At 38.7% G+C, this 24,516-nt stretch overlaps 1 protein-coding gene across 2 annotated transcripts in view; it reads right to left on the bottom strand.

Annotated features, from left to right (window-relative positions):
* Window positions 1–24,516, bottom strand: part of Znf318 (zinc finger protein 318) — a 35,085-nt gene continuing 10,569 nt past the window's right edge. Inside the window, exons 4-10 of one of the 2 annotated variants that reach the window (XM_026383505.2) lie at window positions 22,082–23,524; window positions 20,479–20,578; window positions 18,005–18,309; window positions 11,021–11,224; window positions 10,459–10,558; window positions 9,466–9,584; window positions 4,871–9,203 (exon numbers count right to left, since the gene is read on the bottom strand). In XM_026383505.2, coding sequence (XP_026239290.2) covers window positions 5,901–9,203; window positions 9,466–9,584; window positions 10,459–10,558; window positions 11,021–11,224; window positions 18,005–18,309; window positions 20,479–20,578; window positions 22,082–23,524 — 5,574 coding nt within the window. In that variant the 3' untranslated portion in view covers window positions 4,871–5,900. Of the gene's footprint in view, window positions 403–4,870; window positions 9,204–9,465; window positions 9,585–10,458; window positions 10,559–11,020; window positions 11,225–18,004; window positions 18,310–20,478; window positions 20,579–22,081; window positions 23,525–24,516 lie in introns of those variants that run through there. The other variant, XM_026383506.2, reaches the window with a different exon arrangement.

The following is a 24,516-nucleotide window of genomic DNA, read 5'->3' as shown; positions in this document are numbered from 1 at the left end:
TTTAATAGTTTATTCAATGCTAAATGGAAGTTTAATAGTTTATTCAATGCTAAATGGAAGTTTAATAATTTATTCAATGCTAAATGGGTGCATAATAGCAAGTCTAAAATACATACCCTCTATATCCATTCTTTCCCTGTTCCTCCTTTACTGAAAGACACAGATATATACATATTTGTTCACCCAACTCACTATTTCCCAATAGCTAAAATGACAGAGCTTTCTCCATAACCCATTCCTGCCCCAAGCAGCCATACCATACCCACCTTCTGGAAGTCAGACCCTGGAGGTGATTGCTTACTGGCCACAAGGACGCTCGACATTTCCATGGTCTTTGTGGTTTTTATTCCTGATTCTCTGGAGCAGAAATATCTGGAAATGTGAAGAGTTCTGGAATTGTTTCTGAAAAGAAAGGAAGATAGGTAGGTTAGAGTCAGTAACAATGTGATCATAATCATTCTTATACAAGTAGGCTATAGGAAGGAAACTCAGCAGGGCAGAGTATCAGAGAGATGATGAAAGAAAATACCTCAATATGGTCATTTCTTTGTTACCTTTCTCTACATCCTCTACCTTTTGTTCTCCCATTATATAACTGTATTGTCAACCTGCTCATTCACTTTCCTTAAAAATACTCATTTCCCTTATTTTCTACAAAACTCCTTTCTTGCCTGATCTCCCAAGAATGGAAGTAACAAAAACCTGTAAAGCTTTAAATCATTATCTGTGCATTATCTTCCATTCTTTTGCATTGAGACTATGATATGTGTACCTGGCATTAAAGCAAGCTTTGTGAAGACAAGTGTCTTGATTTATGTAACTTAAGGTCCCAGTGCTTGTCCATTAGCAGGTATGCACAATCAGCTCAACAAAGGTAGAGGGAAGGGAAGGGGAGGAGGAAGACAGGGAAAAGAATGTAGGAGTTTCTTGAAGATATGCTGCCCAGCATTGACAGGAGTAGAATTTTAGGAAGTCTTGAGGGAAAAACAGTAGGATCAATTTGTTACGATGGAAAGCAGATGAGAGGAGTGAAGACAAAGAGAGACAGCTTTAAAAGGTTTTTAATTTAAATACATAGAAACAAAAATTTAAAAATCAGGGTGGGAATCCAAAAACCTGGCCTAAAATTCTATAGCACCAGATAACCCTTACTGACATAAACATGACATCTTTTATGTACGTGTGTACATGCATGTGTACATTTTATGTGCATATTTTATATAAAATGTATTTTTATGATCAGAAGATTGACAGACAACAGAAAATATGAAATAAAAAGTAAAAGCATTGCTCCTGAGACATTCTTTTTTAGTTGTTTCCATTCAGAAATGAAATTGACAGTTTTAATTTTGATGAGCTATCAAGAGGCTGTTGGACCACAAAATACTAAATAATTCCTTTGGCTAAATCAGAGGGATTTGGGGTTTGACTAACTTCAACATACTTAGTTGGAAGGATAAAGGGGGCCATATGAAAATTAGAACCCTCAAACTTTTTTGTTTGTTTACTTTCAGGTCAGTTTACCCTCCTCCCCATCCTTATTTTATCTCCCAAGAGAAGCTGGAGTAGTGTGTCCCCCTTCCTAGCCTGGTAGCACTACTATTCTAGAATGCTGGTAAAATAAAGGGACCACTGGTATCATTGACATGAACTCATTGATATTGATGGTGTTTTGTATGCAAAGACTCAGGGCAGAGAATGGATATAGAGGGTATGTATTTTAGACTTGCTATTATGCACCCATTTAGCATTGAATAAATTATTAAACTTCCATTTAGCATTGAATAAACTATTAAACTTCCATTTAGAAGCAAGACAATTGGCTTCTGAAGGGCTAGGAACCCAGCAAATACAATCAGCAATGAATAGTTTAACCCACTTGTAAAATACTGAATATTAACAATCAGTTAATAAAAACAGCTACTATTACATTGATTCTTTGAATGAATTTTTATTGAGCACACTCAATGTGCCAGGCAACTGTGCACTGTGAATACAATGATGAAAAACTACTAAGCAAAGATGACTTCCTGTGCTTTGGAGAGTTTATATTGCAGTTGGGGGCCATATATTAATCAAAGGAATACATATTGTAAAATTACAACCATGTTAAGGGCTACAACATAAACATACAGGTTTATGATTTTTTTTTTCTCCAAAACTGTATATGGGCTGAGGGAAAATTAGGAATATTGGTGATTATTTAAAAGAATTTTATTGTAAGTTTAATGCTTAGATTATTTTAGATTATTGATGGATACTGTTGTTGTATATACAATCTTAAAAAATTACATAAACATTATTGCAAAATTAAACTCTAAATAAAGAAGAAATGTGCTCACAATCTCGAACTATTTCTGCGTGTCTATATTCTCACAGAAATTATTAATAAGTATAGAGTCTGCTTACATTCTCATTCTAGACCTGGTAGGTAAGCTTTGTTAAAGTGAGGACAACCAAGATTTAGAAATATATTTTAAAAACAAAACAAAAACAAACCACCTCAATTGTGTTATAGGCTATTTGTTCTCTGAATCCTCCCCTACTTTAAAAAACAGACACACACACACTTCCTATGCCTGTTGGAGGCCTATGTGCTTTATGTCCAGCTCCCTAACCCCTCCTCCACATACTTACTCATTCTGAGAACCTGGCAATCCGTTAGACATATATGTTCTGGTATGCTGAGTTACCAAAGTTGTAACCAATTTTTAATTTATTATCTTAGAGATGAAGCCGTATGGGGTAAGGTGGGAATACTTTTGATATATTACTCAGCAGTATTATTAGCAGAAAGATAACTAAAGAGTATTATATGCCCTACTAGAACAGCCATGAATAAGAGAAAGATGGTTTATAAAGCAGGAAGTCTCCATTCACAAAGTCAAGGGGAATTTTTAATGAGTTAACTCAGGTAAAATTAGGAGTTTGCCCACATTTAAACATAATTGCTAATCATTTGTTGTCAGTTGAGGGAATCAGATAAGAATTATTCCTGGGCTGGGGATGTGGCTCAAGAGGTAGCGCGCTCGCCTGGCATGCCTGCGGCCCAGGTTCGATCCTCAGCACCACATACAAACAAAGATGTTGTGTCCACCGAAAACTAAAAAAAAAAAAATATTAAAATTCTCTCTATCTTTAAAAAGAATTATTCCTAATGTTTGTAGAAATTTAAAACAGGTATATGATACCATAAGCCACACGTAAAGATCAGGGCCCATTCCTTGCAGGTGTCTTCTCTCTTAAGTTGAAGCTTTCTTTAGTACTATGATAGTAGTGAGTGAAAAGAAATACACCCTACCTCTAGATGCCAGTTCCAGGGTTAGATCTCTACTTTAAAGTCTTCTCTAGATAAGCTTCAAAACTAAGATTCTACTGATCAAAGAGGAAGAAGTCAGCAACTCTTCCTGCCCAGTCTATAGATTTCTGAAAGCTCTCCCTCACCTGGTTCAGGGCAGATACAAAGAATGCCATTCCTTCAACTCAAAAATTAATTCCTTTTCCAGAAATTTTCAAGTGAGCATTCTAGAAAAAGCCCAAACTGATAACTTGCATAAATCCCAAAGTTACACAGAGATGACAAGTGTTATTAGAACTAGTTCCGCTTCTCTTCCCTTCCTACAAGTCTCCCCCCCTAACAGAGAACAAGATTCTGAATCCTTCTGAGAAGGAGTAAGGTTAAGATCTGGGTATGATTAACGCCTCCCAACTCTTTCCCTAACCCCACTGTCTCACCCCTGAAAGAGGTGGAACTTACTAAAGGAACAGGCCTAAAATCAACACAAACTGGCATTTAAAATGTTTACATTCCCTAAATTCCTGTAGAAAACCTTCTAGAATAGGGAGAGGGAACCTCTATAAATCTCTCTGAAGCTTCCTTAATTCAAGCTCTTCTGAAGGACATCTTTTTGAGTCAATCTGTGGCTTCCAGGCCAGAAAAATACACTGAACTTAGGTTTCAGCCTAAAAAAAATGGGCTCAGAAATATTACTCAGGATGGCCAGACCCTGAAAACATTTGGTGTTGAGATTGGGATAATGATCATTTTAAAGGAAAACCATACATACACACATACTAACCCTGTGACACAGTGAGGTAAAGCAGCTTGTCCAAAATCACAGCAAGGCAAATACCTGAGGCATATTTGAGGATCTAGCTATCCAAATGTGCCCTTTTCACAACATGAAGAACAGAGGCCAGGATAACTTCTAACTTGATAATATTTAGGTTCTAGAAAAATTAAATTGCTCCTGAAAACTCAATCCTTATGCAGCCCTATACATAAGGAAATAGGGAAAAAAGAATTCTGAAGATAGAAAAAGATTACTAATACTACATTTCATTAGAGAAATAGATGCGAGAAGTCTCTTAAGCTACTGTTGAGCCAGATTACAAACTGATAAACATAGGAATATGAGACGGAAACTGGGACAGAAATTAAAAAAAAAAAAAAAAAAAAACCTGAGAACTGAACTACCTGATTCCCAAGAACATTCTAAACAAGTACCTGTCATAGGAGAGCTCAGTTTCCCAGAAAAGCCCAGGGAAAGCAACACAGGGTACATAACGAGCTTTACAATAGGAAGATGCCAATACCAGATCACGGTTGTCTCTCGTTACCAATTTGGGCAGCATAATATCACATACTATATAACCTAACATTCTGGCATGAAGTAGCTCTGACAAGTAGGGGGAAAGAATGGTTGGGGGTGGGAATCAGATAATAAGGCAGCCGGGGTTTACTATTCTGGTTTTCCTTTGAAGTTAAAATGTGTGCAATTTCAAAACAAAAATCCAGAAAGAAACATGAGATTAATGCATATTTATTCCAAGAAATTAACACATTAAAAATAAAATTAAACTTGTCCAAGCCAACTCATAAATCCTTTAATCTTTTTAACAAAATGTACAACCCAAAACATCACACTATGGTGGAAATAACTTGGGAAAGGGAGAGATAGAGAAAGGGATACATATAGTTTTGTAGAACAGAGAATGAGTCCAATCCCAAGACAAGTTTCAGATCTTCTACCTCTTCAGAACAGAAATGACTGCTAAACAATTTAATACAGATTTATTGGATCACAATACAATAAGCAAAGGCCATTTCAAGCAAACCCCAATAACATCTGCTCCTGGCACTGAACCATGAATAAGCCTTACCCAATTGTTGATTTGTCATCTTCAAAGTGAGTCTGCCAGATTTTCTTCTGTTTACTGTGGCCATTTCCAAACAAGTTTGTGGGTTAGCAGGACCATCTCAAGCAAAGGCAACAGAGTAAGGGAAACATGGGAATTGACATGCCAATTAGGGAAGTAGACAGTAAACAAAAGGGCTACTCACGCTGCATTTCAAACAATGATAAGGCAGGCCCATCGAAATGGAAGCCTAAGAGATGAACAATTCTTCCTTCATCAGTAGAAGTTTTCCATTTCAGCAAACTCTGGTGTTTCTCCCAGAGATTCATCAGCTGCCCAGATATTGGGTGGGAATACAACACAACATTTGGAGAAGTCAGCTTTGTTTCCCTCCTCCCCCACATTCCAGAAATGGCAGTGTCAAAGCCAAAATACAATCAAAGCACACTATGTGGTGAGCCAGGATAGACATTTGACTTTAATGACAAAGTAGGAGAAACAATTTGACCAAAAAGAACAAAAATTAACAGAAAATACTTTTTTACAGGTATGTATAGATGTTAATGCTTGATTTGTCCAGTATTTTAAGGGGTGGGGAAGGAAAGGAGGTAAATTTTTTAATTCCCATAAACATTTACTGTAAGTTGCCGACTCTTGGTGTAGGTTCCAGATGAGATTGCCAGTTAGTCCTGGATCATGTGGGCATCTGATTTCTAGAAGCCAATTTGATTCATCCACAAGCAGCCTTGGGTGGTTCATTCTTAGTCATGAACACTGGATTCTGTGTGGTCCTGGATGGCATCAACTACAGTTTCTTGTTCAGACATTTCCTGAGTACCTCCAACTACCTGCTCCCTTGAAGGGGATGCTGAAGTTGGAGTTTTTGCCAAATTCAAAGGGCTCTCATTGTCCTCATTTATTTGAGAAGCTGCTACCTCTGTGATGGATACTTTCGGAATTTCTAGCTGTAGTGGTCCCATCTCCAGGGATCTATGCTTAGGAGGGTCATTGGGATCAGAGAGGGGAGAACATATCTTCTCTTTTCCAACTCCAGATGTCCGTGTGACAAAGTCAACAAGGTCTGGAAGGCAAGGAGATGGTCCAAGGCCTGCAGGACTAATTGTTTTTGATTCCAATCTGAGTGACTCTTGCTTCTGTAATTGGGAAGTTTCTTCTGCCTCCTCAGGCAACATTCCTCCTGCCAAGAGATCAAGGGCCTGATGTGTTCCCTCTAGGCTCAAGCCATGGTCAACATTTTCTATAGGAAAACCAGTTTTCAAAATGTTAGAAGTGATCTTCCCACTTCTGGGATTAGATGAATTATATTCAGTTTCTGTTTCAAAGTTAAGCACCAGGGTTTTGTGAGAATCTAATGGAAACCCAGAAAAAGATGGGATTGGTTCAAAGTCACTGGGGATAGAGGGATTACACCCTGTAAGTGATACAGAATTTTCTTCACATATTTTCTGAGATAGGGCAGTTGGGGATCTATGTGCTGGGTCTACCCGAGAATTGCAGAAATCAACATGCATATTCCCCAGATTTCCCAGGACAGCAAGCTTCTCTACCTTTAAATTCTTAGCTTCAAAGTCTTCTAAGGTGTTGCTTTCTATTGTTACTGTTAATTCTGGATGGACATCCTGCAGCTCCACAGCTTCCACTTCTGGTTTCTCTGGGCTCTCCCACATCTCTGGTCTTTTCTTGTTCTCATCCCAAACAGGCAGATCACAGATTATTTTACCTTGAAAATCTTTTGATCTTTCTCTCTTGAGTTTGAGGCTTCTGCACCTAGAAGCTCTGGAAACTACACCTGGAGCTGAATTTTCTAACCACTCTTCACTACCAGCTGAAACTCCTTGCTCTTGGTGACTATCTGATAAATATATATTTGACCTGACAGGGGACTGAAGCAGCAATTCTGGGGCAGAAATTTTTCCAGGTGTATCTTGTGGATTCTGGAGTAAAGATCTAGTTTCTGATGGAAAAGAATCTATTTTTGACTTTGTGGAAGACAGAGTCTGTGCACTTACTTCAATTACTACTTTACTTAGAGTTTCATGTCCTGTCATCAATTTCTTAGACTGTTCAGCCTCTTTGTCAATCAGTAGCAAATTGGGCTGCTCTACTTCTCCCTCTTGGATATAGCTACTCCCATGGTTCAAATTAGAGTCTTCTATGCTGTGGGACTCAATGTTGGCACTTGTTCCCTCTTCAACTGCTACCCTTCCTTTTAGTTCACTGTTTGACTCTATCATACCTTCTCCACAATCTTCAGTTTGGTAAAACTCCTGGCTTTCCTTATCTTTGTTACCAGAATCTCTGAGGTGAATTTTTATCAACTTCCGAGATGTCTTGGTATGGCAGTGTGTATCTGACAGTTGAGGAGCTGGGTCTATTTCAGGTGGCCCTGGCTCTTCTAGGTCAAGATTGATTTTCCACTCTGGATATACATCCCTATCAGTGTCACTCTGGAAGGAGCTAGAAGTCCACATGGCCAAAGTATCTGTCTTTGGGGTAATAGTTTCATAAGGCCTGTTTTGGCACAATCTTGTCAGAGGCTGTAAGAAGCCATAGCTATTACCTCTGTTTTGGGGGTCTGCTTGTTCTACAACTGACCACTTCCCTACCGACACCAGAGTTTTTGCAATGGGATTTTCAGTGTTGCTGACAATAGAAGCAGTGACCAAACCTTCTTGGGAGGCACTGCTGTTCAAAGCAGAAGTAGAAGTAGAATCTGAACTTTCAGTTTTAGAAAGGTTGCTATTTTCCCCATTGGTCAATGAACCACCACTCAGCTTGGTCTCAGGGGTCCCCTTTCCACCACTACTGTAGAATATGTCATACAGGTCCTTAGCATTGGCTGTAGCTAAGCATGAATTTCGTTTCTCCAATTTTTTGGCTTGTTCACTGAACACACTTGAGAGGGGGGGTGGAGGACGTACCAACACAGAGAATAGGGCTTGGTCTTGGTCACTCTCACTCACCCCAGGAGCTGTCTCATCAGAAGGAATGGCAGCTGGCTGTGCTGAGGCTATAATGGCTACAGGCAACACTGGGTTCAAAATGTTAGGACCCAGAAAGCCAGGACTTAGAGTCTGAGATATAAATGAGTTTGATTTTAAGGGAGCCAAGACAGCATTTGCTTGGACAGGAGATGAAGCAGCTGGATGAGGTATAACTGGGGGAGGTGGAGGTGGAGGTGGTGGTGGTGGTGGTGGTGGAGGTGGAGGAGGTGGCAACATTTGCTCAGGTATATGAGATGGCTCAATCTTTTCAGTCAGCACCATTTTTTCCTCTGGAGATCCTTTTAGAATCACCTCTTCTCCTCCAAAAGCTTTAGAGATAATGTCTGGAGGCAAAAGGAGATCAGCTGAAGATTCTTTAACTACTGGCAGAGGTTTAGCAGTGGTTCCAGAGGACTTGATAGACAGAAAGGTATTAAGTGGAGCAGGCTTGCTCACTGTAGCTGAACCTGATTTGCGGAGTACCGTGGATGGAATAGGCAGGTTGGGTCGGATCTTAGTCTGTGTTGAAGTTGTCACAACAGGCATCCAGGGGCTGGTATGTGCAACAACAGTTTTCCCAGAGAGCTTAATTTTGATGGGTTTTGCCTTCCCAGCTTCAGCTTTGCCATCTTCTTTGTCCTTACTGCTTTCCATAATCTCTTCCTTAAGGATACTTGAGGCTACTACTGAACTTTTTTCCTCTTCTTTTTCTGGCTTCTTCCAACTGAATTTCCCAAAAGATGATGATGTTGGTGATTCCTTCTTTACTTCTTCCTTTAACTGGAGTTTGATGCTAGAACTTTTTTTATTTTCAGCTTTTTCAGGGGAGTTCCCACCCTCAGGGAGCTGGTCTTCTAATTCCACAGAGACCTTATCGTCTTCCTTTGCTTCTTTCACAACTTTTGCCTTTTTTTCTTTCCTTTCTTCCTTTGGTTTCTCACTAAGTTTGCGCTTTAGCTCATTTTGCCGTCGCCGTTCTGTCTCTAGAACCACAGCCAATCCAGCTTGGCGGTCCAGATTCCGCCGCTCTTCATACAATGGGTTTTCATCCACATATTTCTGCAAAAATAAATGAAAAAGGCTCAACAACTGATCAAAATAATGAAAGAGATAATTTTGGCCCTGCCACTATTACAATTCACTTAGAAGAAATCCCTATATTAAACTTTTCAAGGATATTAATGATTCTCACTAAGATTAAAGCAAATATCCTATTGGTTATATGGAATTTAAAGTGTCAATAACTATCTCTAGCTCAACAGTTTGACAAAGTCAAAAGAATTACTGCAGAAAGTAGGAAACTCCATCAAGTACTACAAACCTTGTATTTCTCATTGTGTTGGTGACCCTTCACATGTTGCTCTCCAGAAATTGGGTCCCCCAAAAATTCCTCACAAAGCTGGCAATAAAACCCAGTGATAGGAATCAGAAACTCAGAGCCTGAAAGAAATAGAAGAAAGTTAAGGAAGTAAGTCTTTTCCACCAAAAATGACAGCAACCAAAAGAAATCCCACCATCCCTTTGCAGTAAAATAATTATGGTAAGAGGACCTTACCCACTTTGGAGTCAGAAGAAGCATTTAGATGGATCCCAAGGGCATAGTCTTCCCAACCTAAGGCTTGAGCTCTTGACTGCTATTCCTTCTATCTCTTGGGGACACTAGTTAATTCAGGATTCTCCTGTGTTTCCCTCTGCTGATTCTCCTCAAACTGTAAGTAGCACTAAGTATCTCATGAGATTTAAAAACTGTACTCCCAAACAGTCCACTAACATGTGTATAAGAAACTCTCCTATTAGGATTAACTGTTCAAGAAACTATTTTCCATAGATCTAAAGAATGTAGTAGTACTACTACTTGTGAAGTTTTAAGAAATTGAAAACTTAAATATCAAGAAACTTTACTTCTTGATTTACCCCTTAATAGCAACACTTCATCATATTTTATAGTTCTTAGTTGAAAAGGCAGTTAAATCACCTCTTACTGTCCTTCATAACTGGATTTCAAATATGTTAGTGAATAAGCCAATGACAAATACAGTTGTTCTGCTATACTTTAAGTACTAAGTATGTAATTAACATCCGTTCATTTCATTCTGGTCATTAGGTAGAGATCATTGTCTTACAGATGTCTTTATATCTTCAAGACCTAGTATAATGTTTTGCACACAGAAGGCATTCTTACATATTTGTTAAAAGGAATGTTCATGACTCATGCATGCTATGCTGCTTCCTAGAACTTTAGTTCAGGGACACCTCTTCATTGGAGATATGAGGAATGTGAGGAAACCAAAAAGGAGGTAAGGAGTAAACCCACCTTTTGCAGGAACAGTTATCTTGTCAGTGCGTTTTACAGCATCTTGCTTGGCCTCACTCTGGGTCTTTGAAGCCCAAGGTCTGTTGTAGGGATCCAGTGTCTATTTGCAAGAGGCAGAGGTGCTCACACAACAGCACTAAAAACTCAATGACCCACTTTTCTTTCTTTTTTCCCCCACACATAAGACCAGGGAACCAGAAGCCCCTAGAGCTCCCCACCTCCACCCATCCCCTCTGCCAACTGTTTAATCGGAATTCACCTGTGGAAAAGGTAAACACATGTTAGAGCAAGTAATAAAAACAGATAAAATGAAACAAAAATCAGGTACTCAAGGAATCAAAAGAGGCAGAAGCCTCACTTACACTTGTCATGGTGTTTAGTTATAGGCAGGTCCCCTGGACTGAGCCCTGGGGGTGGTGTCTCCTTTGTTGGTACCTCTTGGCTCTTCAGATTGGGGCTCCTGCCCATGAGCATGTTTCATTTTCCAGCTTTGTAATACAGATGGGGGGATAGAAGTTGGAGGGGAAGATGGTATAGTGGAAACAGAAGACAGGATACCTACCTGTGTGTGCTTCTTATTGTGCATATGAGTGAAGAAGTCAAACATGGTCCCACAGATGGTATTGCAGTCTTTGCACCAGTGATTGCCAGCATCATAATACTCATAAGCAGCAATGGGCTGATCAGACTGCTTAGCAGCTGGCTGGGGGCTTTCAGCAGGCTTAGGGCTCTTAATGCGGGACTTCTCATTGCTTACTTTTGATTCCTAGAAGGGAAAAACCTGAACTTTAAAAGAATTCAAGGTAGTCTGGATTTGTCTTCTCTCAGAAAAAATCAAGTAGTTGTAATAATAGAAATAAGGATATATGACCATATTTTCAATGCCTAAAAGGCTAGACAAGCTGGGGAGAACCCCAAGGGAAACCTATGTCCGAGGCTCAAAGAGAAATAATTAGAACCCACAATTCTATCACATCATAAAAAATAAAGCATAATGGCAATACAGTAGCTTACATATCCTTAAATATTTCTAAAATACCCAAAATTGTGGAAACATTAGGCCCCTCTGGGGAGGAGAACTGGAGAACAAGTGTAGGAGGAGTCTCTTCACTGTATACCCTTTGGGAGATAATTAACCTGTTACCTTACAACCAAATACACTTGTTCAATTTTAAAATCAGAGTGATAACCAAAGCGGTAAGAAAAAACAAAATGGAAAAGGTAACTGACAGGTAAAGTAAATTAAACAAAGAAAATAGGTGACAGCTAACTCACTTATCACACACATCCTGGTTTAGAAAACTAGAGAAGGGCTATGGTGTTGTGCATAGAGCAGACTGTTGGGGCTGTGTTGTGCATAGAGCAGACTGTTAGGGTTGTGCATTGATCAGAACTGTTGTAGGTCAGTGGTAGCGTGCTTGCCTAGCACATGTGAGGTACTGGGTTAAATCCTTAGCACCACATAAAAATAAATGAATAAAAATAAAAGGATTATGTCCATATATAACAAAACTATTCTTTTTTAAAAAAGCAGACTGTCATTTATGTGAAATGACTTAAAGGAATCTGGGTAAAATATTCCTAACTACATAAAGGTCATCATTAGATTTAACACCTTTGAGTTAACATGAATTCTCTTTTAAAATATAACTGCAGCCAGGCATGGTGATGCACACCTGTAATTCCAGCAATTTAGTGGGCTGAGGCAGCAGGATCACAAGTTCAAGGTCAGCCCTGGCAATTTAGCAAGACCCTGCCTCAAAATAAAATTTAAGAAGGGCTGAGGATGTACCTCAATGGTAAAGTGCCCCTGGGTTCAATCCTCAGTACCACAAAAACAAAAACATTTCCCAATGTTAAATTCTCAACAATAAATATTATAATATGAATTAGTCACCAAGCTGGGATGATGGCATTCAGGAAATGAGAATTTTAGTTAATGTTGGGACATAAGGAATAGAAAAAAAGATAATTTTGCAATAGAGAGAAGGTAAATATGGATGGGGTTCTATAGTAGACAGGATAAGGGAACTGGGTACCTGTAATTCTGGTTGGTAGAGAGAAGATAGGGGACAGAGAAAGGGGAAAAAATAAGAATGTCAAAGATACTCTTTCCCTATCAGAGTCCTATTCAAAAGTCCCTAAAGAGATTACACTCAGGGAATTGGAGAGTTCTTACACTGCTTGTAGGAGTATTAATTGGTAACATTTCTGGAAGACAATCTGGGAATACATATTACATACCTCAAAATGATGGGGCTGGAGTGGCACCTCAATGGTACAACACCTGCCTAGCATGCATGAGCCCCTGGGTTCCATACCCAGTTCAATTAAAAAAATAAAAAATTCTGTACATCCTTTGACACAGCAATTCCACTCCTTGACATTTATCCTAAGAAAATTATTATGTCCTATTCCCCTTCTCGGTCTATTCCCTAAAGCCCTAACAAGAGCATGCTACAGGGACACTGCTACATCGATGTTCATAGCAGCTCAATTCACGATAGCAAGACTGTGGAACCAGCCTAGATGCCCTTCAATTGATGAATGGATAAAAAAAATGTGGCAGTTATACACTATGGAGTATTACTCTGCATTAAAAAATGACAAAATCATAGAATTTGGAGGGAAATGGATGGCATTAGAGCAGATTATGCTAAGTGAAGCTAGTCAATCTTTAAAAAACAAATACCAAATGACTCCTTTGATATAAGGGGTGTAAACAAGGACAGGGTAGGGACGAAGAGCTTGAGAAGAATATTTACAGTAAACAGGGATGAGAGGTGGGAGGGAAAGGGAGTGAGAAGGGAAATTGCATGGAAATGGAAGGCGATCCTCAGGGTTATACAAAATGTCATATAAGAGGAAAGGAGGGGTAAGTCAAGAGAATACAAATGGAAGAAATGATTTACAGTAGAAGGGGTAGAGAGAGAAAAGGGGAGGGGAGGGGAGGGGAGGGGAGGGGAGGAGGGATAGTAGACAATAGGACAGACAGCAGAATACATCAGACACTAGAAAGGCAATATGTCAATCAATGGAAGGGTAACTGATGTGATACAGCAATTTGTATACGGGGTAAAAGCGGGAGTTCATAATCCACTTGAATCAAACCGTGTAATATGATGTATTAAGAACTATGTAATGTTATGAACGACCAATAAAAAAAAAAAGAAAATTATTATGTCAAAAAACAGTGATTTGATAAGAGGTAAGGAGGGGTAAGTCAAGAGAATACAAATGGAAGACATGATTTACAGTAGAAGGGGTAGAGAGAGAAAAGGGGAGGGGAGGGGAGGGGAGGGGAGGGGGGATAGTAGACAATAGGACAGACAGCAGAATACATCAGACACTAGAAAGGCAATATGTCAATCAATGGAAGGGTAACTGATGTGATACAGCAATTTGTATACGGGGTAAAAGCGGGAGTTCATAATCCACTTGAATCAAACCGTGTAATATGATGTATTAAGAACTATGTAATGTTATGAACGACCAATAAAAAAAAAAAAAAAGAAAAAAAAAAAAAACAGTGATTTGATTGGTCAAATAAATTTTGCTCTCCATAAAACAAAAACAATAAAAAAAATAAAGTTATTAAAAATATATTACAGAAGTAAATTTACTAACATGGAAAGACGTTTATGACATACTGAGAAAAGTAACAAAATATAAGTGAATAATCAAAAAAGATAGGGCTGAGGTTGTGGCTCAGTGATAAGAGAACTTGTGTGAGTCACTGAGTTTGATTCTCAGCACCACATAAAAATATTAAAAGTTTATCCACAACTAAAACTAAATATATATATAGTATGGGGTTGTAGCTCAGTGGTAAAGCACTTGCCTAGCACATGTGAGGGACTATGTTCAATCTTCAGTACCACATACAAATAAATAAATTAAATAAAGGTGTTATGTCTATCTGCAACTAGAAAAAAAAATCTTTAAAGATGGGCTGGGATTATGGCTCAGTGGTAGAATGCTTACCTAGCAAGTGTGAGGCACTGGGTTTGATCCTCAGCACCACATAAAGATAAATAAAGGTATTGTGTCCATCTACAACTAAAAAATATTTAAAAAATATGTAAAGCTGGATGTGGTGGCACACAGCTGTTATCCCAGTGACTCAGGAGGCTGAGACAGAAGTATCTTGAATTCAAAGCCAGCCTCAGCAAAAGCGAGATGCTAAGCAACTCAATGAGACCCTGTCTCTAAATAAAATACAAAATAAGGCTGGGGATGTGGCTCAGTGGTGAGTACCCACTGAGTTCAATCCCTGATACCCCCCCAAAAAAGGTATGTAAATACATGTAGAATGTTACATGTCATTTTATTCAAAAGACCTTCTCTAACTATTATATACACTTTACATTCTTAACTGTCATTACATGCACTTGTTTACTTATCATCTATCTTTTTCAATTTCATGAGAATATGGATCCATATTGTTTCCTGCTATCCATCCCATATTTAGATTAATGCCTAACACTTTCATGGTGATTGATAAATATTTGTTAAATAAACTAATGAACAAAATAAGAATATTTGGAATAATATACACTGAGGTATGAATGGAATTATAGGCTTATGTGTGTATATATTTTTCTGAAATAAACTGAAGAGTGAGAAAATCTCAAACCACCTATAAATTTTTTTGGTACTAGGGATTAATCCCAGGGGCACTCAACCACTGAGGCATATCCCCACCCCTTTTTTGTATATTATTTAGAGACAAGGTCTTACTAAGTTGCTTAGGGCATCACTAAGTTGCTGAACATGGCTTTAAACTCATTATCCTCCTGCCTCAGCCTCCTGAGCCATTGAGATTACAGGTGTGTGCCACCATGCTGGCTCCAACATTTTAAAGAGTAGCAAAAGGAGGGCTGAGGCTATAGCTCAGTGGTAGAGTACTTGCCTAACACGCGTGAGACTGGGTTTAATCTTCAGCATCACATAAAGATAAATAAATAAATAAAGGTATTGTTACCACCTACAACTACCAAAAATATTAAAGAAAAAAAAAAAAAGGCTGGGGATGTAGCTCAGTGGGAGAGTGCCTGCTTAGTATTCAGAAGGCCCTGGGTCTAATCAGATCACTGGCATCTCAAAGAGAAAGAACAAGAGAGACAGACATATAAAGAAGAAAAAGGGCAAATAGGAAAGTTTCTAAGTGCAACATTCCTTACTGAAGACATGAAAGCTTAATTCTAACATATCCTTGGTTAGCTTCAGAGAACATATTTACCCAAATTAAAATAACAGATGGGCTGGGGTCGTAGCTCAGTGGTAGAGCACTTGCCTAGAATGTGAGAAGCATTGGGTTCAATCCTCAGCACCATATAAAAACAAATAAATAAAATAAAGGTATTGTGTTTCTCTACAACTTAAAAAAAAAAAGATAATAGATTACCATTGGGTTCTTCATAAGTAGAAGCCTAACACTGAAGTCCTGGACTCAAGATGCAGGTATAAAGAGACTGTAGTCCTACCTAGTTGAGAAAGAGCACTCTTCCAGGAAGACAGAGAAAAATTAGAATTTGGTTGATAAATAACACAGAATATCCTCTTTCCTATACCTCAACATTAACTCAGCACCTACTATGTGCTAGACATATTGGATGCCATGGGGAACACAAAAATTAACAAGTTATACTCTTTTATCCTCAAGAAGTTCTTATTTAGTGAAGGAGCCAGGCATAAGAACAATCTTTAGGAGAACGGTGGGACACACCTGTAATCCCAGCAACTTGGGAGGCTGAGGCAGGAGGATTGCAAGTTCAAGGCCACCCTCAACAACTTAGTTAAATCCTAAGCAACTTATTGAGACTCCGTCACAAAATAAAAAAATAAAAAGGGCTGGGAATGTGGCTCAGTAGTAAAGTGTCCCTGGGTTAAATCCCTGGTACCAAAAACAATCCTGGCTAAAAGGATTACTAATACAAAATCAGGGAGGTGTCATAGCATAATGCACAACTGGAAAAGTAAGCAATCTGAGGTGGTATAAGATGTAGTGTAGTACTTCCTGAATACTACTCATTTCTACGTGCCTGGCACTGAGCTATATGCTGGGGACTATGCTGGAGAATGAAACATATACAGCTCTGGATTCTCTGAACTTTAAAATCTAACTGGGGGGAACACATATAATTATATGATAACAACCATCATAAATGCTATGAAGAAAACTTATAAGTTATTATGAGAATATATATTGGGCAAATTTAACAATCTGGGGAATCAGGGAAGGGAGTCAGAAGTAATTTAAGTCATGATCTGAAGGATGTATATGAGTTAGAAGAGAGAATAAAAAAAGAATTGAGGGGCTGGGGTTGTGGCTCAGTGGTACAGCACTTGCCTCACAGGTGTGAGGTACTGGGTTCGATTCTCAGCACCACATATGAATAAAATAAAGTTCTGTTAACAACATAAAAAAAAGGTATTCATTGATTAAAAAAAAGTGAAAGAGGTGTGCTTGTATGATAAATAAAGGACATACAAAGGCATTAGAGTGGATTATATATCTGAGGAATTTAAAAAAACTAGTATATAAAGTATAGTGAGCAAGAAGGAAAAGAAGCATGCAATGAAGCTGAAGATGTAAGCAAAGGAGTAAGCATCACAATCATTGGCTATATGTGGAGAAAACAAGAATGTAGCAGTACAAGCAAGAATTGAAGTTACCTGGATGGCAACAGAGATGGTAAGATGAATGGGATTAGAATTTACTTTGGAAGAAGAGTACACAGAATTTGTAATTGAAGGAGAGGAAAATACTAAGAATGCTTTTCAGGTATTAGCATGAAAACTGTTGAATAGTGGTGCAATTCACTGAAAATGGATAATACTAGAGGAAGAAAAGATTGGAGGGAGATTGAGTGCAGTCACTAATTTTAGGTTTAGGACATGCTGAATTTGAAGTGCCGATGAAACAATGAAGTAGAAATGGTAAGTGAGCTGTTAAAACACTTAGAATAATCATTTGAACTCAAATATAAAACTGGAAGAAGTACATGGTATTTCAGCATAAAACCGGATAAATGGCTTGGGGAGAGAGTAGAATTCTGGAGAACTGGGCTAGGACTGAGCCCTGAAAAACTCAAATATTTAAAGATCATCTATGGGACAACAGGCAGCTAAAGAGACCAAACAACAGCACCCAATGTACTTGGAGAAAAAGAAGTGTGACAGAAGCCAAGGGAAGAAAGTATTTATAGGAGATAGTGGTTCCCTATGTCAAATGCTGCTGATTTGAAAACGTATCCATTGGCTTTAGCAACATAGTAATTACTTAAGTTGTGAATAGACTGGAGTGAATTAAGGAGTAAATGCCACAACAAGAACATGGAAGGCCTTGAATACTAAGGATTCTGGATTCTACTTTGTGGGTAACAGTTAACTGCTGAAATTCCATGATCTGATCTAGACTTTAAGAAAATGATTCTAACAAGAGGAAAGAACAGGTTGGAAGGTAAAGTTAAGAAAATGTTAGAAAGCTTCTGTAGGAGTCTATGAGAAAAAAAAGATATAATAGAAATGGAACAGTGATTACCTTATTGTTGGAGGAAGAGCTTGAGGATGACAACAATTTTTCTGGGCTCTTAGATTTTTCTGCTTTCCCAGCCTTTTCTGTAGACTCTTTACTATCGTTATAAGATTTCTGGGATTTATCAAAAATGTTAATTCCCAAGATCTGAGCCACTTTGTCCAGTTCAGATTGCTTCTTTTCTGCCTCTTCTGCCTCTTGTCGTAGCTCTGCAATGTCCTTCATGATGTTGTCCTGAAGCCGACTCACCTCCACCAGAAGTGGGTCTTTGTGACCATCCTTCTCCCTTCGTTTCTTGCGCAGCATTTCCCCTGAGTAGTCAAATGTCAACAGGAAGAAACGGGAAATAAATTACAATGAGCCATTTTTCATTTATAAGTAGTAATCTATCAGTGCATTATGGTTACAAAAATCACTTTTCACAAAAGCTTCTAAAGGTAAATGAGATTTTCCTTCCACAAAAGCTGGCTTAGGTGAAGCTTCTATGAAGGTGAAGGATAGATTATTATTTTTTCTGTAGGTGTAATTAGCTAAGATCTATGGATACACTTCAGGGGCTCCCTAAACAAAAATATATGAGTTTATGAGCTTGTGTTCCCTAAGAAAAATCAATAAATGTTATAACTATGAATATAGCAGCTATTTTCTATTCATAGAGCCAGAAAATTATTCAGAGGGTAAAAACCATTCAAAGACACATATTATTTAAGGATACCATACCAACCTCTACACTGAGTTTTAGGTTTCACCTCAGGTTCACCTAATATTATCTCCTATTCCATCTGCAGGTCCTCATGGATTAGATCTCATAGGATAATTAACTTTCTCATGCCTAAGCAACACAAACCCAAACAGAAGTAATTATATTTTCTTCCTGTTCTCTATTCTTTCATACCATTAGGCTGCATTATTTAGAAGCCTTGTTATATTCTTTCCTTATTACACATGTGAATTCCTAAAAGCATAGAAGAAATGAAAAGTAAAGCATCACGGAATACTTTGGGCCAAAAAGTAAGGAAATGCTCAAAAAATTATGATAACATATTAAAAGGACACTGAAGCCAATTTAAAGGAGCTCCACTAGCTAAATTTGAGACAATTTGAGCATGAAAATAACAATAATGAAAGTATAACTACTACTACTGAATGAAAAATCTATGAATTTACACTGATATAAATGAGTAAACAAATGAGTATAGAGGTAAAGAAGTTCCTCCTTATAGTAGAAAGCCAATTAATAAAAGTAGAAGCGATAAAATTAGAAAGTCACTATTTAGCCTGATGTGGTGGCACATAACTGTAAACCCAACTACTTGAGAGACTGAGGTAGGAGGATTGCAAGTTCAAGGCCAGCCTGGACAATTTAGCAAGACCCTATCTCAAAATAAAATTTTAAAAAGGGCAGGGGATAGAGTTCAGAGGCAAATGGTGCTGGGTTCAAACCCCAATGCCACCAAAAAAAAAAAAAAAAAAGGCAATAAATCAATATTTCAGGCAAGAATCATCATTAAATGATAAAATTAGTGAGTGGAAGTTTGAAGAATAACTGAATTTATATAATCTCAAAGTACTTCCCTATATTTATTAATGTCTTATAATAAGATATCCCCTATAAGGATAAAAATAATAATGTTATTGTGGAGAAACCTCGAAGACATCATCTTAACCAAATGATCAAAGTTAACACCACCAGTAAATCAACACCTGATAAGAATGTGGCATCACTTTTGTAATGTTTGTCCCAAAAAATGAATAATCCAAATTTAATCATAAGGAAACATCAGAAAAACCAAAATTGAGACATTCTACAAAATACAAGACTCTTCTAAACTGTCAATGTTATGAAACACAAAGACTCAGGAACTATTATTAAAAGATAAAAGAAGATTAAAAAAACATGACAACTGAATGTGATGAAAAATCTTGCAATTTCTTTTGCTATAAAGGACATAACTGGGAAAATTGTGAACTGTAGCCTCATTTTGATTAATTTTCTCATTTTGATTGCTGCGCTGTGGTTACTGGTTATGTATGTAAATTCTTTGTTGTTAGAAAACACACTTAAATATTCAGAGGTCACAAAGAGTCACATCTACAACTTACTGTAAGAGTTTAGGTTAAAATTATACACACACACATACACACACACACACACACAGAAATAACAGAGCAAGTGTAGTAAGATGTTAATAATCTGGAAAGGGTACCTAAGAATTCTTTGTACTGTTATAGAAACTTAAGGTCTATGTTAATAATGATAATTATTTGTGTGTATGTGTGTGTGGTGCTAGGGACAGAATCCAAGGCCTTGTGCGTGATAGGCAAAGTGTTTTGCCAATGAGCCACATCCCCCAGCCCTTTTTAAAAAATAATTTTTAAAAGTCAAACTTTGAGTCACTGAACCTGAAAGTAACAAAACCTCTCCACTTGGGTCTCCTACTAAAGTTAAAAGTCGGCCATGCAAAGGAGCTGCCTGATACCTTGTTGTTTATGAAGCCGCTCCAACTCAGTCCTGAGATAATACATTTTTTTCTGGCGGGCCTCCCGGTCACTCTTTAGTTTTTCCCTCTCTTCAATAACCTGCAAAGTACAAAATGGTAAGATAGTCCCTCATCTTCCAACATCCTCCCTTTTCTATTGCTCTCTTCCAGAAAGCCTTGTGCTACTGCTACGCATCTTTTTTTTTTTTTTTTTTTTTGAGAGAGAGAGAGAGAGAGAGAGAGAGAGAGAGAATTTTTTAAAAAATATTTTCGGTGGACACAACATCTTTATTTTATTTTTATGTGGTGCTGAGGATCGAACCCAGCGCCCCACGCATGCCAGGCGAGCGCGCTACCGCTTGAGCCACATCCCCAGTCCTGTGCTATGTATCTTAAGCTAAGGATCACATACCTGTACACAGAGGTTCTGATTATGTAGTCAATCCCAGAATAGCATTATCCTTCTTTTAAGAACTATACACTCAGAATGTATTATTTTTATGTAAGACACACCTAAAGCCACTGACAGCAACTACTGGACAGTGGTTCTGAACCCAAAAGGAACCAGGGAGAAGGGAACTAATGTGTTATGCATGAGGCACTGTATTAGGTGCATTACATATTTCATGTTATTTAATCCTCACAACATTTTCTCTATATTACAGTTAAGAAAACTGAGGTTGTGCAAAACTAAATAACTTACCAAAAGTCACAAGAGTAAGGAGATTTTAGTATACCTGCCCTAAAGCTCATGATGTTTCAACCACATTACTACCACCTAATGGAAAAAAACAAATATGGCTTAGTCTTTAATAGACCAGTGAGAAAAACCTATGAATTATCAGCCCTGACTTAAGAGCTAGCTCTTGAAGGAAAAACAAAGAGAAAGTGTTGAGCCTCCAAACACTATCTCTGAAGTCTTAAGTTTTATATTTACTGAACCTATTCCCCTTTCCCAAAATAATTCAATAAACTAAAGGCTGAAGTTCAGGATATGTAACTACAACAGAAATTAAGGGAAAGTTTTTTGTTTTTTTCTTCTAAGGATTAGCTAATTTTTTTTTTAAAACTGGGAAAAAATGAGAAAATGGGAGACTTCAAGGATCCCAGCTCCTACCCTAAGTGTTCTAAGACCATTACTATGTACCAAGAAATAAAACATTTTAAAAAGTCAGCTGGGTGCAGTGGCACATGCCTGTGATCCCAGCAACTCAAGAGGCTGAGACAGGACTGCAAGTTCAAGGCCATCCTCAGCAATTTAGGGAGCCCCTAAGCAACTAGCAAGACCCTGTCTCAAAATAAAACAAAAAAGCTGGGGATGTGGCTCAGTGGTAAAGCACCTCTAGGTTCAATCCCCAGAATCAAAAAAGAAAGAAAGAAAACAAATCTAGCAATCATGGTCACCAATGGCCAAACTTTTGTTTGTTTATAATGAATGACAAAACGTGTGAGAGAAGATCAAAGGGGCTATATATTACTTAGGGTGATGACAGCAACATCCAAAGGAGTTGGAAGGCCGTATACATTTTCAGCCCCCTCTAAATGACAAATTTTATGTTAAAACAAAAACTCAAGACATGGAACAACCAAAGCTAATATTTACCTTCTGCTTCTGGGAGGCACGGTTCTTTTCATCAGAGATCTTCTCTGGATTGTATCTTATGAGTGATGGGATAGACACCTGGACAGGCACTTGGGCAGTAGGAACTGGGCCTAGCACTGACTCCTCCTGTTTGGGTTCATCAGGAGTCACGGTGGGGATCACACGGAGATTGGGACGGCTCCGAGTAGCTTGTTTAGTTACTGGCATTATTCTATGGGGTTCAGGTACAGGGTGGTTTGATGGTTGAGAGGCAGGGTACATGGGCCATCTTGAAGCTGCATATGCCATGTAGTGCCTATAGGCATCAAAGGAGGCAGGGGGAATGGCAGGTCCCTGGTAGTTTGGAGGTATTCGAGCAGCAGCAAACTGGGAAGTCCTTGGCATATGAAACTGAGATAAAGAAGCAGAGTGTGAAAGTCTAATTGGGGTAGATGGGGCTGATGGTAGCATGCACCTGACTGCAACAGATGACTGAAACCCACTGCCAACCACTTCTGGTCCTGAAATACGACCCACTGGATGGTCAGATTTTAGGAACGGAGGGCTATTTTTTGTGAGTAGGTAAGGATCCACAGGGGAGGCTGGGTGTGGATGGGACACTTCTGGGGAGTGAGTATTGCTATGGTGTGCCTCCCTGCTCTCTAGTCTGTGGGGATCTGAGGAGCGCCGATCAGCTGAGAAACGATGATCCACTGAGGAGCGGTCAGTTGAAAAATGTCGGTCAACAGAGGAACGGCGGTCAGCTGAGGAGCGTGATGATGGCTTTTTGCCATGAAGCCGTTCCTGGGTGCGTGCAGCCAATTTACTAATCTCTGCTACTCCAATATCCAGCCCTATGGTCTTCAGCAAGTCATGAATCTTGGCATATTCTGGATTGGTATCTTCCAGTGATTCTAGTTTTATAGCTGGAGGTGAAGAGGATAGGGAGCTTGCCTCCTGCCTCACAACTTCACTCTCAGAACTCCCAAGGGTCTTTGGTGGGGATTCCACCTTTAAATCCTCTTCCTCATCCCCATAGAGAAATTTCTCCTCATCCTCAATGTCAGGAAAGCTTCGTCGCCTTTTTTCCTGTGTACTGGTAGAATCAGCCAACATGCTCAGAATGCGGGAGAAACCACTGCCATCCTGGCTAGCTCTCTCATGGGGGAGTAACAAATCTGTGTGTCGCTCAGGTCCCTCAGATTTCAAATCCAATTTCTCCTTGCGACACAGAAAACTTCCGAACTTTTCTCTTAGAGGACTGCTGTCTTTAGGCAGCCCAGGGAGGGTACCCCATTGGTAGAGATTGCCTGGAGGTTCCTTCAGGGCAGTCTCCACTGTAGTTCCCTTGTTTTCAATCTCTGAGGCAAAAGCAGCAATAGCACCACTTAGTGGAAGAGATGAGTGTCCAGAGTAAAGAGTGTGATCCTGGTTGGAGCTGGTACTACTGGAAAAACTCTCAAGCTGCAAAGACAAACACAGTTTTATTTAGCCCCTATGCAGAATCTCAGAACACCAGTAATTGACATAAGTACTTAAAAACTTTGTTCTTTCTGAATTAAAAGGGAGATATGAGTATAGATAAAAGGGAGAGTATAAGCCAGGCGTGTTGGCACATGTCTATAATCCCAGAGACTATGGAGGATTACAAATTCAAAGCCAACCTCAGCAACTTAGCAAGGTTCTAAGCAACTTAGTGAGACCTCATCTCAAAATAAAAATTAAGGGCTGGGGATGTGGCTCAGTGGTTAAGTACCTAGGTTCAATCCCCAGTACCAAACCAAACCAATAAAATGAGTATTCTTAGCCTAGTTCAAGATTTGGGTCCCTGTATCTTCAGATGTCTCTGCTGTAATTAGAAGAAACAGGAAATGAGGCATATTGGATGGCATCTTCACCTTTGCTCATTTGTTTTGGTCTTTACCAAGGAATTTGAATTCAAAAAGATTCTAGAGATCCCCTAAGTTGTTTTCATTTCCATGGATCCCCAAAGAAAAATTATATATAAGTAGCACTGCTTTGAAGCGGAGACTGAAAACTCTGGAAACTGGTCAGCCTCCCCTTGCTTCTTTAGAGCTCTTTTGCACTTTTTCAGAAGCCTTTAGCTAAACTTGTGGTCTTGCCTGGCCATCTTTTCATACTTTAACAAAAAATATCAAATCTCAGAATGATGAAGTAACTTGTCTAAAAATCACACAAAAAACTGGTGGTAGAGGTGGGTCCAAAATCAGAATCACTTGATTTCTGTAACCTACAACTCATACATTTGCCTTCCCTCTAAACAGAGACGAGGGGACTGGGGGTCGTGGCTTAGTGGTAGAGTGCTTACTTAGCACCCATAAGGCACTGGGTTCAATCCTCAGCACCACATAAAAATAAGTAAAATAAAAGTATTGTGTCCATCTTTCAACTAAATATATATATATATATATATATATATATATATATATATATAA

The sequence above is a fragment of the Urocitellus parryii genome, chromosome 8 (genome assembly GCF_045843805.1).
Source record: "Urocitellus parryii isolate mUroPar1 chromosome 8, mUroPar1.hap1, whole genome shotgun sequence".
In the NCBI taxonomy this organism is placed as follows: domain Eukaryota; kingdom Metazoa; phylum Chordata; class Mammalia; order Rodentia; family Sciuridae; genus Urocitellus; species Urocitellus parryii.
Note: the sequence above shows the minus strand (reverse complement) of the source record. Positions and strands in the feature narration are given on the sequence as shown.